At 30.7% G+C, this 18,031-nt stretch overlaps 1 protein-coding gene across 1 annotated transcript; it reads left to right on the top strand.

The window, feature by feature from the left end:
- Positions 1 to 1,389: 1,389 nt before the first annotated feature.
- Positions 1,390 to 11,701, top strand: LOC119835907 (ras-related and estrogen-regulated growth inhibitor). The gene is made up of 5 exons (XM_038361015.1): positions 1,390 to 1,639; positions 7,149 to 7,205; positions 7,881 to 7,954; positions 9,291 to 9,467; positions 10,614 to 11,701. The coding sequence occupies exons 1-5, from the start codon at positions 1,552 to 1,554 to the stop codon at positions 10,845 to 10,847; spliced, it is 630 nt and encodes a 209-aa protein (XP_038216943.1). The 5' UTR covers positions 1,390 to 1,551; the 3' UTR covers positions 10,848 to 11,701.
- Positions 11,702 to 18,031: the final 6,330 nt, after the last annotated feature.

The following is an 18,031-nucleotide window of genomic DNA, read 5'->3' as shown; positions in this document are numbered from 1 at the left end:
ATATAAATAAGCGTAATTTAAGTTATCTGCTTTTGTTTGTGCCTTTAATAATATTGTATTATATTTTGAATATGTCCCTCGGTATTAAAGAATAACTACGTATAGTGTTGAATAAATATATTATAACACTGTAAATCTTATCTATGTAAAAATGATTCTTTTCAATTTGTAAATGAACTTTATTATACAAAATAAATATTGATGCAAAATGCTTTTTACTTTTTTTCAAGTTGCATTTTTCAGCAGAAGTATCTATGGTTTAATAGTGTTACAATAATTTACAAGCGACCCATGTTTACTTCTCGACGTGTTATTACGGCATGCTTGCAGTGATCCAGAGTTGATTGTCTATAAATGTAACAATAATGCCTCTCTTAACACTTATGGACATTTTAATTGTACCTGAGATGTAAGTTGGCGTCGGGCCAGACATTCCGATGGTAGCAACATATTGCATTAACTAAAAGTACTCGTTACTTTTGTATTCGAATTATCTTGGCCTTTACACAATGAGAAAATCCGTCACGGACGTGTTGATAGCTTGAGATACATCTTCGGTACAGAAATATATTGCGAACTGAAAAGATCGTTAGTTCGAAGGTTTGTCGCATTTCGCACCAAGGGTTTGGATTCTTCAGGCTTTGTTGTTTCGGTGTAGCCAGGTTGAGAGGTTAACGGGATACCAACACTGAAGAGTAAATATATTAAAATCTAAGGCGACCTATAAATGTTACTTTTATTTATTTAGCTTGTTCTGTTTCACTGCTCGATAGAACTCCCACATGGAGCATGATGAAGTTTTTTATATCTTTAATATATTTATCTTGTACGCACTCATGGCTATTTTATGTATGTAGTTTAGCTGTTTTTATTTCACAAACCTGACAACAATTCACAAAAAGTCTTGTAAAATTGTACATAATTGACACGGCATTTACAATTCACAATCAATTTCCAGAGAAAGAAACGTTAATACAATCTCTTCTCTTCAGCTTTCTTTTTTCTGATACAGTCCAAGTACATCTATTTTAAATCTTTTGAAACGTTTTACTTTAATTAAAATTGCTATTTAAAGTAGTTGCCTGTTGTGTTGACATGGGAGGGGTGTTGATATTACTTTTATTGATCATTTATCGATTGGAAATATTGTGTAAGTGTAAGCATCTTTAATTCAAAGAAGATATACAGATATGTTTATATTTACTTCCACGTTGTCTATAATAATCAATTTGCCATAAACCTGTTTGGGCAGATGATATATGGTACAAGTTCATACAAAACAGAGTCAAGAGCCTCGGGCGACGTTGGCCTATCGCCATGGCCACGTGGTGCGGGCGTCAGGAAGCCCGCGACGTAAACATGCCTATTTGCACAACTGATCTTGGCCAGATCTTGACCCATTAACACGAGAGCCGATGTCAGAGCTGTGTCGCCTTATGTATTTTTAGCCGGCAAGCGGGAGCGGGGTTCGATCGGAGCAGTGTTCGCGCTGACCGGCGCCCGCGGGCATTCCGTAGGCTTGCTGCGCGGCAGGACCATGATCTCGGGAAAATGACAACGCGCGGTATAAGGCGGAAGAAGTCGTCGCTGTCAGAAGTGAAAGTCGCGGTGATCGGGGCACCGTCCGTGGGAAAGAGTGGTACGTAGGTGACAGTGCGAATGTGTTCTTTAAATACGTGTTTAAAATAATAATATTAATATTTGTTTATAGTATTCGAACACAATTATATATCCTCATATTTAATAATCGATTTTTTGTTCAATAAAGTGTTTAAAATTTTAACTTCATTAGAGTTCAATTGAACAAGAAATTGTTTATTTCAAATGCTTAAGCCATTTATTTGATATTTATAAGAAATAAAATTAAAAACTGCCACTGTGAATAACATTTTTCAAAATATAACACAGTCTATCCAATACATTAGTCAAAAAAAGTCGTGTTTGTTTCCCCATTTATGAAACAGGAACGGCTAAACAAATTTGTATGATTTTTGGTTTGTTTGATATTTTGCCTCAACTCGGATTAGAATGATGACGTTTAAACAAACTTCAAAAATGTCTGTCCAGGCGGAGCCGGGGCGAATTAATAGTAAGGAAATTAATAATTCCCCTTTATACTCGTATAATAAACGAGTATTTAATACATTTTACGCGAGATGATAAATATTTGTGTGGTATATAATAATCCTACGCATTGTAACGACATCAATGCTAATACAAAAATAAAACGATGAACTACAAGTGGTGTCTCAAGGTCCTGAATATTTTCCAGATTCCATTAAATGTTATGTTTTAATGCGATAATATAATGCTGCTAATGATGATTGGCGTACGTCACTAAAATGTGTTTTCTATATATATCTACAAATACGTACTCTACTAATGCTTTCAGATTTAAATGTCTTTTACCGTACGTGTTAGGATAAAGTGATAAGCTTGCTTTATTGGACCGCCTCTTCTTGGCGGTATCCACTTAAAATTTCTGTATATTTTTTGTATAAGAATCTACGAAAACGTTCTGTTAATATCTACGCTTCACACATTTGTGCATATATATTAGCATAATGAAGTAGAGCGTTCGAATAATTTTTGGTTAAATCTGTAATTTTATTGTACCAAAGTGATTATAACCAGCATTAATTCCGTTATGTGTGGATACATTTTCTTAACCCGTAGCATAGAAAAACTAATAGTTTGCCTGTTGTTTGTTGTTTTCTGAATGATATAAATTCGTTTGACGATTCTTTCTTTTCACATATTTAACCTTTATATATATATTAAATGTAGTTTGTGTCACCGACTTCCACTTAAATGGCTGGATCAATTTAAATGAAATTTTTGTGTCTTCTGACTGACTTAAGGCTGGTTTAAATTTACGATTCGAAGCGAGCAAAGCTGTGGCAAAAATTTTTAATTAAATATTAGCATTTTTTATGTAATTTTCGTATAATTTTGTACATTTGCATGTTTATCCTATATCTATACCTACATATTAACTAGTATTGCGATTTTAATCATATATAGATACATAGATATTATTAAGCGCTATCAATTTAAACATTTTATTACAACCATGTACACATATTATTTTTACGTACATAATATATGTATCTAATATACAATAGGGATATATCTCTATGAAATAATGATGTGAGGTTTGTCCAAAATTATGCGGATTAGCAATGGTTTCCTCGTGGTTTATTCATACTAGTATAGTAGGTATGAATAAACCGCGAAATTCGTTTATAAGTAATATCCAGCTAAAGTGTTCACGTTTGAAGTACGTCAATTTACAAATGTGTAATACACAACAAAAATAAACACAAGAACATCTTGTGTTAAATAAATTTAAATAACACATTACAGTGTTCCCAATTCAATCGTCCCATAATAATTTACCGTGATCTCGCCTCTCGCTTTCAACGCGGCAAATCAAATCGAAAACCACATCCCACGACTATCTACGTGCAGCAATGAATTTCAGCCACGTGGCCTGTAGAATATTACTTTCAAAGATTTGCTCGTTTCGGTTTAGTTTCGTTACGCATCTAATTTTGGCGCCAACAATGTTATTGGTACAAACTTTGATATGTATATGGGTCAGTGAGTATGAATTCCAATACACTTATGTTTCCCAATACGATTTCATCGTAGGCGATAGGTACTTGCACAATCAGTGATCATGTTATTATCCCAAGTAAAAGACTTAAAAGTGGATGTTAATAAAAAGTAATTGAGACGAGTTAAGTTGTTGTTGTTCCATCACTATTTCAGTGATGGAACAACAACAATTAAAAAGCTTGTCGGTCCATTTGAGTAATTGTATACGCCAATATCTGAAATTCGGGTGGATTCGAATGACTTTTGTTTAATATTATTCTGATGCGTAATTGGCAGACTCCAGCTAAAGTATATGAAGTGTGAAAAGCGGCCAAGCGCGAGTTTAATTTGCGAACGAATTGCGTTCCAGGAACTATTAAGTATAAAAAACGGCAATGGAACCCAATATGTAACGCGTGAGCAAAAACTATTATATTTTGTTGACCATTTTCTGCTGATAGATCAAAATTCGAATATCTGCAAAATCTGATGTGGACTTTTAAAAGCCCATCTTACATAAGTATATTTTAAGCAAAAATTGTCCTATTTGATAAGTATTTTCTCTTGAATTCTCACCATAACGTCTAACTAAGTCGTGAAAATCCTTAATAATATGCACATAGCAACAAAAAATTTATGTGCAAATTAGTGTGTGTATTGTAGGTAATAGTGAGTATAAAGATATTACTCATCGGTGAAATATCGGTGGAGATTCACGATAAAAAATAGTAAATTATACCAGAAATTGCGATCCAAAGATAAGACAATGGCACGTAGGTCGACCTTTGTTGTGCTGAAAATATCCCAAGATACGTGAAGACTATTTGCGAGTATATTATGTTTTATCTAACGTTATTTCGTCATAGTCGTTAAAGTAGCATCACGTGTTTATATTGAGGAAGAGATTTTTAAAATTTTCCAAACGATCGTAAACCCGCGAACGATGGTATTAAAATGGAAATTAAAAAAGTCTATAATAGCGGCACAACAAGATCTGCATATAGAAATATGGTACCTATGACCATTTATTCGACTGTATTATTTGTATTTGTTACCACATTACTACATAATTTGTAATACCCCAGTTAAATCATATATTATGTGTCATTTCCTATGAAGTATGTACTTTTTACGTTTTCTCATTTTTCCGGATCAACTGAAGGAATGCATACCAACTGAAAATAGTAATTACCTAATGAAAGCTTTAAATTTTGCAAACATTCGTCACGTAGTTTATAAAGTTCAAGACATTTGTAAGTTTATAAATACGTCTCGTTGTTTTTTAAACATCGGATAATTAAAGCACTTCTTTGTTTTTCGTACTTCAAAATGGTATGCTGAACGCTATCGTATTGGATACTTTGCTTTGATCTCTTCACAATTATAATTGGCGGGAAAATATGCCTACTTTTATTTTAATTATGACTCTATTACGATACAAAATATTCGGCACTTAATTTAATAGGGTATTTTGCAGCGTCAATTAAAAAATACACACATTATAATTGTCCATACAGCTATCTCTGTATTTGGTGTTGCTTTACTTACTCATTCAATATATATATATTAGATTTTTTGTTTGACATTAAAATCTACACCATTAGAAAGCTAAATCTAGTATAGTATAATGTTATCTGTAATTAACACATATTCAATTAATACGGTATACCTATAAACTATTAAAATAAAAAAATCTTAAGCTAAATTTCAACAATGTAACTCCAGGTATCAAAACTTTGTCATAATTTAGAATTCGCTGCGAAAATCATTCATAATATTATATAAAATAATCCTTATTAATAGGATTTATAAATGCGAAAGTTTGCTTATTTATTTGTTTGTTTGTTTGATTATCTATTTTTTGGTGGTGGAAACGTCGTCATTGACCTTTGGTCTATATTAGGTATCAATATACTACAGATTTAAGCATACTTATATAATACTTTGTATCAATAATTATTAATACAAAGTATTATAATATTACATTTGATTGAAATATATAAATGTGTAATGAATCTTTATTTGATGTAACATTTATTGAATTTCAATTTTAAAATTTCGAATTATGTTAAGCAAATTACGTAATTGTTTTTCAATAAACTGTTAGTAAAATATGTTTTTTACGACAATATCGTTAAACCGTACAAAGATTAGCTTGTTGTAAATAAAAAATACTGAACAACTATTATTTTTAAAATAAATACAACGCACTTACACTAATTACTTCTTTAGAATCAATCAAAATCATTAAAATGGTTATTGTAAACGCATTCAAATACACTTTATTTTTATGACATAGCGGGCTACTGAGCTGGTGGTTCGCCTGGTGGTAAGCGATCAACACCGCCCATGAACATTCGCAAAGGTAGTGGATCTGCGAATGCGGTGCCTGCTTTTATGGGGTAAGAGAAAAGGAAAGGGTTAATGACTGGAAAGAAGGAATGGACTGGGACGGGTGAGGAAAAGTAAATGGACTCCGGCTACCCCAGTCACCGTATGAAACACAGTGGCTTGCCACTATTTCACGCCGGTTTTCTGTGGGGATGTGGTACTTCCCCGATGTTATTTATCAGAAGTCAAATTTAACGTAACTTTTATATTTGCTGTTCACGGTTAAGTTTTTCAAGATATCTAATACTCATGAACTCACATATTCTTCTTCTCCTACACGAAATGTAAATATGGCGTTTGATTCGTGTAAATATAATTTTTACTAGTCAATTAATTAGCAAATGAGATCAGACTATTGACTGCGTGCGTGCCAAAGATCTTATTTAAATATATTACAGAGACTTGGAATATGACGTTTATATTATATCAGATGTTTTAAACAACTGTTCTGCCAATTCTGCTCGTAATAAAATAACTTATGACTTACCTGACTAAATAGACTTATTTATTGTCTGGAACATAAAAATCGTATTTTAAAATACAGTCGTGATCTGGCATTCAAATACATCTCGATCAGACTGAATACATTATCCTGCTAACACCTTGTTCATGATTATAATAAGAACAATGAAACAGATCAGTAAGAGTGATATCAGGCCGCCCCTTAGGGAGACACAGGGCTATGAGTTTACCTAATTAATGTGTGAATTTAACTAAGATTCGGTACAATAATGTTATTCAATGGATTTGGCTTTAGTGTATAACCAGTAGGTGTGATATAGACCAACGTGATGCGCATTGAATATCTATTGATCATTTGAATGTATACGATTAATTAGTGGTTGGTAATTATAGAATGTATGCGATTACATCAACCTACGCTAGGTTACTGGAGACCGTGGTGTTCATGTACAAACCGGATGCATTGAAGTTTGATTCTAATTACGTACCAATCATTGTCATTCATCTACGTTTAGAATTTTGCATTTGTATTTCACACGAGCGACCCGATAGAATCACAAGATATTCCGAATATAATTTATTTCATACCTTCCTTGTGCGAAGAATAGGTGCAATTTGGATAGATGCTTTGCTAACTGTCGATCACTGTTTATTTTGTAATTTGGTTTTAAAACTCACTTCTTATTTTTCCACAGCATTGACGGTACGATTTTTAACTAAACGATATATCGGAGAATACGATCATCAACAAGGTATGTTTTTTTTTAATTTTGTTAATTTATTTTATTTTATTTACTAGCTGCACCCGGCAAACGCTGTTCTGCTTTACTCTTATCATTTAGGGGTATGAAAAATAGATGTTGGCCGATTCTCATAGATACCGGATAAGCACAAAAAATTTCATCAAAATCGGTCAAGACGTTTCGGAGGAGTATGGATGGCAACGAAAACTGAGACACGAGAATTTTATATATTAGATATATTGTAATTATAAGGCCTTTATTTATTTACTTGCCTACACTTGGTTTTTCAAGATATTTTTGTAGTTGGATTTACCTGTGAGAGCATAATTACTGCTAAAAAAATGAAAACCGAAGTGAATTGTTATAAGCCAGAATAAAAATATCAACATGTTTTCTTCAATTCAAGTATTTTATCAACTAACAACTTTTATATTGTAACAGAATAAGAAAATCTTTGTAATTATTCCTTTTTTGACCATCAACGTAAAGTCAAATTTTACCGTTTAACCTTATTTAAAATAAAGCATCAAGTACCTATATTTTATATTTACATATACAATTATACATTAACTTTCTTACTTTAACTTATGGATATTTTAAGGTGAATGGGATCACCTTTGTTTTGTTTAGATTGCAACACAAGACTAACATCGAAATATTTCAATATGTTATTTTGGTTTTCAGAAAGTAAATATAAACACGAGGCGCTTTTGGACGGTGAACCAATTTTATTTGAAATCCTTGACACTTGTCCTAAGGTAAGAAAGTCCAACTCCTTTTACAATGCACTATTTCTATCTATACATGTTTATATATATTTATATCTATATATATATTCTATTTACACATACAAACAGCAGCATATAGCTGACCCTATAACAGTGGTTATTTTTTTCTATTTGTCATTTTGTATGCATCACGTCAAAATCACTGGGAAGATTGTGAGAAAATGTTATATTGCGATAGACCAATATTTATGGTTCATATACTTATAATAATCGTTATAGTAGCTTAGCTATATTGTTTAACAAATAAAAACTATTAGCGGTGATTATCTATACGTTTACATTTGGGGTATTAAAAATAAATTCTAGAATATGTAATTGAATGTGTAATGAGATAGGTCTTAGGATTTTGATAAGTATTTATCTTAAGTGTTAAAATATTATTATGCCTAAAAATTTATAAAGAAAATAATGTTGTAGTTCAAAAGAGGAAGCTGTGGGCGGAAAGATAAGTTTTTAAATAAATGTAAATTGCAATACATCATACGTGCACCAAATTCCTTTGATTTGCTTTGTATTATTATCAAATACAGAACATGATATGAATACATGTTGTTGTTATTTATCTACTCGATTTACTGGGTAAATTTCTACGGACTACAATATGTAGGATTTTTCAGTTGTCAGTCAATATAAACAACATGTGATTAAATTCTTTCCACATTTTCATGAAGGTGGAATTTTGTGCAAATTATTTTATATTCCTTTTTCATTATTTTCTTATTTTCTCATCATAATGCGATGTAAGTGGGTTTAAAACTGAAGCTTGAAAATAAATCGTTTTATTTATAGATATAATGGAAAATTGTGATAAAACTGGGTTTCTTATCTACCTACCTTTATTGTAATAATCCGAGTATCAAGTTTAAAAACAGAGCACTAATTAAGCCTATTATTTTCCTTCCGTTATGGTTTTTGTCTGAGGAAAGGCTGATAAAAATGGGTAATATTGTATTTATTTCTTATAAAACTAATTGTTTATTTCTTATAATACTAGGCTATTCAAATAGATACTGTTTTTCGTTACATTTCCAAATTTTGCTTATAAAAAACAATGCATTAACTTAAACTTATATCTTAGTCGTATTATTTTGCGAGAGCCAGCCCCAGGCCGCAATAATGCTTCGCTGTGACGGACAGAAATTTAGTACAATTTTTTTTAGGTTACTTACCCATTTAAACAGATTAGACTCGGTATTCAAAATATTTGTATTTTATGTATATAAGCATTTAATGGACTTGTAAAATTCTAAATTATGCTTTCATAAACCCACACTGTATATTCAGAAAATGAAAATGAAATTTTCAGAGCGTGGACGAGCTACCGGGAAATGAAATCGCGCAGTGGGCGGACGGACTTTTCCTCGTGTACTCTATAACAGATCGAGAATCTTTCAACTATGTCCGCCGCGCGAAACAAAGCTTGCAGCCCGACGTGCCCTTGACTCTCGTCGGGAACAAAGCCGACATGGTACATCTGCGGCAGGTTAGGAGCGCTGTCATAATAGAAAAGAATAGAAAAACATATAGTCCCAAAAATTATACAAAATTGTAAATCAACACAGATAGGATTCTTATAACTAAATATTTATAAAAATTTCTTGTAACATAATGTAAAAACTATTTTTTCAAATTATAATAATATCAAATATAAAACTATTATCTGTATCGCCTAAACGTTACAGCAGAGGCTGTAACGTTCCATCGGCAACAACGACAACTAAGGAGAGGAGTGACTACATATGAATAATTATATTTTTCTAGATATAACGGACTAAATGATCCAGGAGATATCCACAAAATGAGATAATTTTTATTTCCAGTTTAGTTGTTTGCCAGTCAATAAAAATATTATGCCATCAAATCACCATGTTTACTTTAACAATGGGCAGTCTAGTGTTGAAAGCATTTTAAATGGATGCTTGCGCGTGTAGTCGTTAGAAATATTACGGAGTATGACATGAAATGGTGTTTGAATTACGAAATATTGAAATACGAGGCATATTTTTAATGCTTAGCCGAAATTAACTACCTACTTTGTATCACTTATATTTCGTACTAATTGAGTGGCTTCTATAACAGATTTGAAAATCTAAATGTAGAAGCTATATTTTTCAAGATTAATAACTTCTTATTACTTTAGATTTAATAAGGTCTAATAACTCAAAATAAAATGAAAAAACACTGACTTTTATTTTCGCATATTTCACACAAAGCGACGCCATCATTACTCTTTACATAGAAGTTGTATAGTAACCCATTGACACAGCGCAACCGGGTCGTCAGTATTGGCAGATTTTCTAAAAAATGGATATGATTTAATCCTCAATATTTATTTCATGAATCTACAAAAGTTATTTAAGCTGCTTACGAGCGAGAGCACCAGTGAAATCTATACATAGTGATGTTTAATACCTTCGCAATTCAACTATTTCGTAGAACCCGAAATTATAAAATGTATTTTTCGAATAGCGTAAGATGAAATATATCTAAAATCATATAAATAAACATTACATTCTATACGAATTATTTAATATTCGTATTAGGTTATTGTTGAACAATATAATATATCTGTTATTTTAGTACGTAACGTTTCGTAGAACGCAATAAATATATTAAGTTTATCTTTCAGGTCAGTCCAGAAGAGGGAGAAATTCTTGCGAAGGACTTTGAATGCAGTTTCGCAGAGGTTGCCGCGGCTGAGCAAGTCAATCAAGTAGGCGAGGTATTTCATGAGCTTTGCCGGGAAGTTCTTACTCATAGAAGACGAGCAAAACATAGCCTTTTGGATAGAATGTTAGGGACCAAAACCGCTTATCGAGTCTATTCGCGCGGGAAAAGTGACAGCGCCCTACCCAAAGATTAATTTGATCGCGTGTTTTTAACTTCAACGTATTGGAAGAAAATGTACGGTGTCGTTGAAGACTGATATAATATTATGATTGTTGTTGTGGCCACATGTTGACTCTCGTAATCAAAAACTTTCTCCATGTAAACACCATGTGCAAATACTTTGTATGGTTAATTTATGTAACTAGCTTAAATTTCAACGAGTTAATAGCAAGATTTAACACTCACTCGTAGAAGAAACTATTACATACCAACATTTTAGATAAAAAAGACGTATATTATTATGTGGGACTTTATGTGGTATATGCGTTTAATAATAAATACGAAATAGAATATAAATATATACATTACATTTTTATCGAATATTACAAACATAAAATCGTTTACCGGTTTTAAAATAAAAGCACAGAAAAATGAAACGAATGTGATAACGAATGACGTTACATGCTAATTGCATTTTGTAGTTATTAGCATTATTCTTTTAGTTATTTTCGTCACGTTTAACTGCATTGATTGTTATATATTGTATAAACTATGTAATAGTAAATGAATACTGTAAATTAGTTATTAAATACATTACTTATACTGTGTCTGTTATTGTATGTTACATACCAAATCAGTATTGTTACTGCATTGGTGTATAGATGCGAATAAATGATATGTGTGTGACCAAAATACGCAATCACAGCCCTATTCATTTATCCACGGGGTTCCTTGAATAATAACTAGAATAGAGTGCGTTTGTTTCGGCTAAAAAGCTTTTAGATGTGTGAGATTTGTTGATCAAGTTCATTGTGAAATGTAAAATGTGAATATTTGATATTTATAATGACTTAGTTGATAATTGAAATAATATAATAAACCTATTATCCCAAATTGATCGTTTTATTGGACGCATCCTATTGTTTACACTAAAAAAAAACTGATTCAAAACATTTTATTAACAACAATAAAATATAATGAACTGCGATTAAAAAATGACTAGCTTTGACAAAAGGCAACCCCAGAGTCAGATAAAGAAAGGGTAATCTATAAGTGGCCCCAAGTTAAAATAAAAGCGCCTCCCTTCACAGCGGGGTGCACTCTGGCGCCGACCAATGGGGGCCCAATTTTGATTTGCGTTACAGATTTGACAGTTGTCATTATGCTAGATTCAAAGATGGCACCGCTTTAAGTGTCTGTTTTTATTATTATTATTCAGTTCTGAATTGATAGGGTGTCATACTATACTTTTAAAAGGAATTCAATGTTAAAATGAACATTAACTGTTGTTGTGCTTATTTTATATAAATACAGATATGTTTCTTCATTCGTAGGAAGTCGGTAATTAAGCTTTCTGAGTGTAGCAAATATACATATTGTATCCTTGCTATTGTTTTAAAGCTAAAATCGGAATAAAAGCTGAAGTTATATGCTATAAAATAAAAATGCGAAGTACGTAACGTACTTTCATTTATATCGAAATATTTATTAACAGTTTGATACATTTATCATTTTATATAGGTTTAAAAAGTGCTCGAGCTTAAAATCGAAGGTAAAAAACGGAGAGTAGTTAACGGATAGATGTGAATAAAGTGCACGTGGGAATGTATAACATATATTTTTAGATACTTTTTAAATACTCCTCGCTATTTCTACTGCTAATATAGCTAAGTTTTGTAAGATGTAGAGTTATTACATAAATACAGACGATCTTATTGGATGGAAAAGAAAAAGTTATTCCATAAAAGATAGAGTTATTGCTCCAATGATACAGAAGACCTGATTGTTTTGAAAATATAGAGTCATCACACCAATTCAATAGAAAAACTGCATTGAGTTCAATTGAGTAGAAAATATTGAGTTATTCCAAAACATGCTCCATAAAACTGTTTGATTTCAATTTACGTAAGAATTTATAATTTGTGGGATTAAAAACATGTTACATGTAGCATCACTATATTGAATAGTACCTAGTTGATTTATTTATATTTGAAATGGAAATGTTTACTTTAAGTGACAGTTAGTCTTATCTAGGTTAATAGAACGAAATAAAAAGATATATTATATAACAAGATTGATAAAAAAGTATAAAAGTATTATTGATGTAGCTATATTATGTATAGATATATATCTGTCTATTTTGCCAGATAAAAAAAAATCTTGAGGTGCCTTTATGATATGGACACAACTTCGATTTTTAGTCAAGAAAACATAATGCACAGAGGTTATTTTTTAATCAAGTAACTAACACCGCTTTTAATTCAAGAACCTCTGAACATTAGGACAAAAAAATATTAATTATATTATAATTGAAATATATTTATTCTATGATAAGAAAAAAAAATATTTGAAATTTATTCGTAATGTATAATTTATAAAGAAGGAATTTATTAGCCTGTATCAATAATATGTGCTTAATATTTTCAATAGCATCCATATCAATCCATATCATATGAAAATATTTAAACATAATGTTAAAGTTAAATTGTCATAATACCATTAATATCCCTTTAAACAACTCAATACAGACAGACAAAGGTATCATGAATATATACTCAAAATACATATCCAAAAACCTTCACGAAAACAAAAGAATTATCACCGTAAAGGAACACAAACAAATAATAGACATTTCCGTGAAAGCAAATAATTAAGACCGATCAAATTATTCAACAGCTTCGCAGGAATTTTGCAAAATCATTCATAAATTGTCGACGGCAATTCGAAACATAACATTGATCCTCATACGCGGGAGCTCTTATCTTGTATACACATGTGTTCCATTGTATTTCCATTCCAGCTGTATGTAATTCCACGTTTGGCGCTTGCGTTAAATAACTCGCAAAGGAAATTATGTGTAGTGTGTTTATATTTCATCGAACTGATTGGCTCTATAGGTGGCTGCTATTAGTTTACGGCAGCTACGTACCCCACAATTGCACCCCTATCGCTGTAGTGCGTGTCGGTTCTGCGCCGGATTCACTTCGTCTCCAGCCTCCTGTCCGACAATTACGTGTTCGCGGCAATATAATACCAACAAACTTTCGAGTGAAAATATAGTGATATAAAGTGTTTACGGTTTGTGTGCAGGTGAGTTACATCCCTTTGAAACGCTGTTAAGCTATTGATTTCTCTGCAGTTTATTGCCTTTGCGAAAGTATTAAAAAAATTTGGTGAAGCGATGTGTTTATAATTTGTGATTATAGTTAATAGTTTTTTAAAATTAATTTAATAAAACAAAGTGGTGAAATAAATATTTATAAGTACATAAAATTACAGTTAATGCATATTAAAAATTACTGATCTTTCTAGCTATTTCTTTTGGGAATATATTTATTGAGTAGATAATTGATGCTACACGTGAATACATAATATATCCTATCCTTATTCACGTACATGTACTACTAATACTTCCTTTTTGCAAATAATTTAAAATAATATTTACCTAATTATCTTTCTATCCTACGAGTTCGCAGTGCTATTAAAGTTTTCTTAACTCTTCCACATTAAACTAAACACTAAATATAAATGTAAAACTATGCAGTGAGGCTTATTTTAAAATGTTCTGTGCAATATAATATTTGTATTGATTCTGTGCAAAATATACACGACGGCATTTGTTTTTATTAACTGTACAAAAGCGTTGTAAACAAAATACTAAATTTCTATTCTAAAGTTTATATGGACTTTTGGCCGTGTTATAAACATGTGATGGTTTATTTAACATAAAATAACTTTAACATGACTTGAATTTGATATTACATCAATTTAGATTATTAATGCATTTATAGATTATATAGAAATACATATATAAGCTGTGTGTGAAAACAAATATGTTACGTACTAAATATAAAACCGTTAAAAGCTTTCAATTTTTGTTTTACAACATATTTAAAACATCGTTATAGTTAAATATTCTGTGATGTTAAATATTCAATGTTTTTCTATACTGAGCGTTATTGTTTTTTTTTATGTTCATAAGTGATTGACATATAATTTCGTGTGTCTACGCGTCGTTGTGGTAGGTCGTAGCTGGCGTAGCTCCGATGTCAACAGCACTCAAACGATGCGGGTTAGACAGTTTTTTATAACAAACTATTTTTAACAAAAATTCAAATCGCTTCATAAACCTTCCGTTTAAATTTTTTTTTATTTGTTTGTTTTTCATTTTTTAGCGTGAAATTTTAGTGTAATTTGGGGACATGATTTTTTTGTTACGAACCTCGTAAGACCCCAATAAACAATATATTTTACATTTTACTCTTATCCTTTTTTCAAGTGAATTTTGTTCGATGATTTAAAAAAATAATGTAAGCAATATACCACCCCCATAAGAATCCTTATATATATCTTCGTGATTTTATTAAACAAAATAAATTCAGTTCAAGAAAGCTTGCAAAACTATGTACATGATTCGGTTTAACATTGAAAAGGATAAATAAATAGATTAAAATGAATGAAAAAATTATGCCGTTTTATGTTAAAAATAATGCTTTAATTGTATCGCATATGAAACACTGTAAAAGATTACAAGTGTACAAAGGGATTCAAGATTTAGTAAGTTTTACTGTCCAAATATATAAACAAAGTTTTAAAACTCTACTTAACATATAAATGCTTCGGAAGATTGTTATCGATTTAAGAAAATACATCCGTCACTCCTTAAACTCACAGCAGCAACAGTTATTTATTCATATAATAATAATAATAGTTATCCAAAAATTCCTACATAAATGACTAATATGTAACGTACAGCGTTATAAAAAATCATTATAAATCCTTTCATATATTCATGGGTTTATTTATCACGACTATCTATGGTATATATAATAACTACTTATCCCTGCTTCAGGCGAGTTGAAAATTAATATAGAAATAGCCTATTTTACTCTTTAAAGATGATGTTTTCAAACGGTTAAAATTATTTAACATTAGTTTATTTGTTTCAATTGGGGGAGGTAGCCTTAAGGAGGGAAATACCACCAGATTCTAAAGTAGGATTAAACGATAATATATAATTCCCTTATCGAACACAAAATTAATCAATCGGGAATTGAGAACCTGTCTCGTTTTTGGTAACATCCACTTCAGTTAAATCATTGTCGCACATACCATCCTCTCGTACTAATATTATAAATGCGAAAGTTTGTAAGGATGTGTGTATCTTTGTAAAAAAACTAATGAACCGATTGCAATGAAATTTAAATATAGTGAATTTGCAATATTTAAAAATAAAAAATAAAACAAAAAAAGTTTACTCGATCTAAAATCCGCTATATATTTAATTTCCACAAATTCAGTAAATATACCGTAGACGAATGTTATGTTATACATATACAGGCGCTATTCAAACAAGTGGAATGTGTTCATTTTATTGGTCGACGAGAGGAATTAGATATATTGCATCAATTTAATAACACGTACGCATATAATATTTATGAATCCTAAAATCATATTTCTATTGGTATTAACTACTTTATCAGTGGCGTTAAATTAATTTAAAATTAAAATCGATAATGGCTCCCGGTGTTAATGTTATAAATTAATTTTCACTTACTTGTGTGTTAACTCGTAAAATTTTCACCATTTAATGTGTTTCGGATACGGCTAGTAAGAGTTGATATTTGTTGCAGTTGCAGTTAGTTTTCTGATTAATCTTGTTGATATATTTAGTTTCGTTTCTACTAAAATCATATTTTTGTATCTCAACTAGGTAAGCAAACTTTTGTAATTAACGCTTGTTTTTGTTTCCATTGTGGGAAAAATGCAAATCAATATTACGATTTAATGAAAATCGGAGTTAGTTAGAATTTTCAATGCTATAAAACTAAAAATTAAATCGGAGTTAGTTGTTTCCTGTTACCTAAGAGGATAAATAAGTAATTAATTAATATTATTTTATATCAATATAATTTCAAATAAAAAATTACTCAATTCAAATTGAGTAATTTTTTATTTAAAACTCAACATATGAAATGTGTTTTTACATATATAAGAATACACTTCGGATGAGAAATAACGTGTATTTAAGGTAAAATAAAGTATTTTAATACATAAAAATAAATAAATCGGAAAAAAACACCAAAACGGTTGTCAACTAGGCTAAGAAAAAACAATTCTAAGTGTTAGAACTCGTATTTTCTGAGATTCGACCGTTTAACCAAACAAAACACTCTACTCTTACTCTTCAGTTTTATAATAGTACACACGTATTGGAAATACACGGAATAAGTTATTAATCAGTAAGCAGTAAGCGTAATAATTGATACTCGTCGTGTACAACAGTAGTCTGTCTAGGATCTCGTGCATACCTATATAATTTCACGTCTGCGAATTTTGGGTATATTTGGATGTAAACGGTTATTTTTATACATATGTCTAAAACGTACAACTTCATAAAACTAATTATATTTTGATTTTATGAAATGAAATAACAAGTTAAGTTGTTAGTTAAAGACATTCAGTCAACCACCGGGAAAATTCAATAATTATATTCTATTCTATTCAGCTATACAGTTTGATAAAAAGTTTTTTTCAATTAATATACATAAATATCAAAATCAAAATAATTTCATGAAAAAGTCATTTGTTTTGAAACACAATCTTTTTTTAAATTATTTATTTTGTCTATCGTTCGATGACACATCTGCTTTCATATAGGTACCGGTCCCCCATTTAAAGGTTAGCGCGTACCTATAATGCTTTTTGACATATTAACGTTACCAATGTAATCATTAGTATAATATATTATAATTTGGATAATTATAATACCACTCCTAGCATTAAAACAAATAATAACCAGTAAAATTTGTTACTACGTGGTATCATACTAAAATCACAGTTATTTAACTAAAATATTCAAGCTAATATAAGTATTTAAGGAATCCTAATAAACCATTTGTTTTCGTAGATGTGTGTAGAACCCTAAATAAATTAAATTCCATAATGACCTCTGTTAATTGTAGGTATAATATATTATTTAATCTAGCGATTCTAGATAATAATATTTGAATACAAAAGCTATAACGTTAACAACAATATAGGACCACATTACCAAATAAAAAAAGCATAACAAAAGTGCTCGGATATGTGAAAAACATATTGCCTTCGAGAATTTTTTGCATCTCAATTTTAAAAGCAAGAAGCTACCGACTTTCCGATGTTATTATTGAAGTTGCCTTTGTTGACAACCCTCCGCTGAGCACCGGGCCCATTGGA

This window comes from Zerene cesonia, chromosome Z (assembly GCF_012273895.1).
Source record: "Zerene cesonia ecotype Mississippi chromosome Z, Zerene_cesonia_1.1, whole genome shotgun sequence".
Lineage (NCBI taxonomy): Eukaryota > Metazoa > Arthropoda > Insecta > Lepidoptera > Pieridae > Zerene > Zerene cesonia.
Note: the sequence above shows the minus strand (reverse complement) of the source record. Positions and strands in the feature narration are given on the sequence as shown.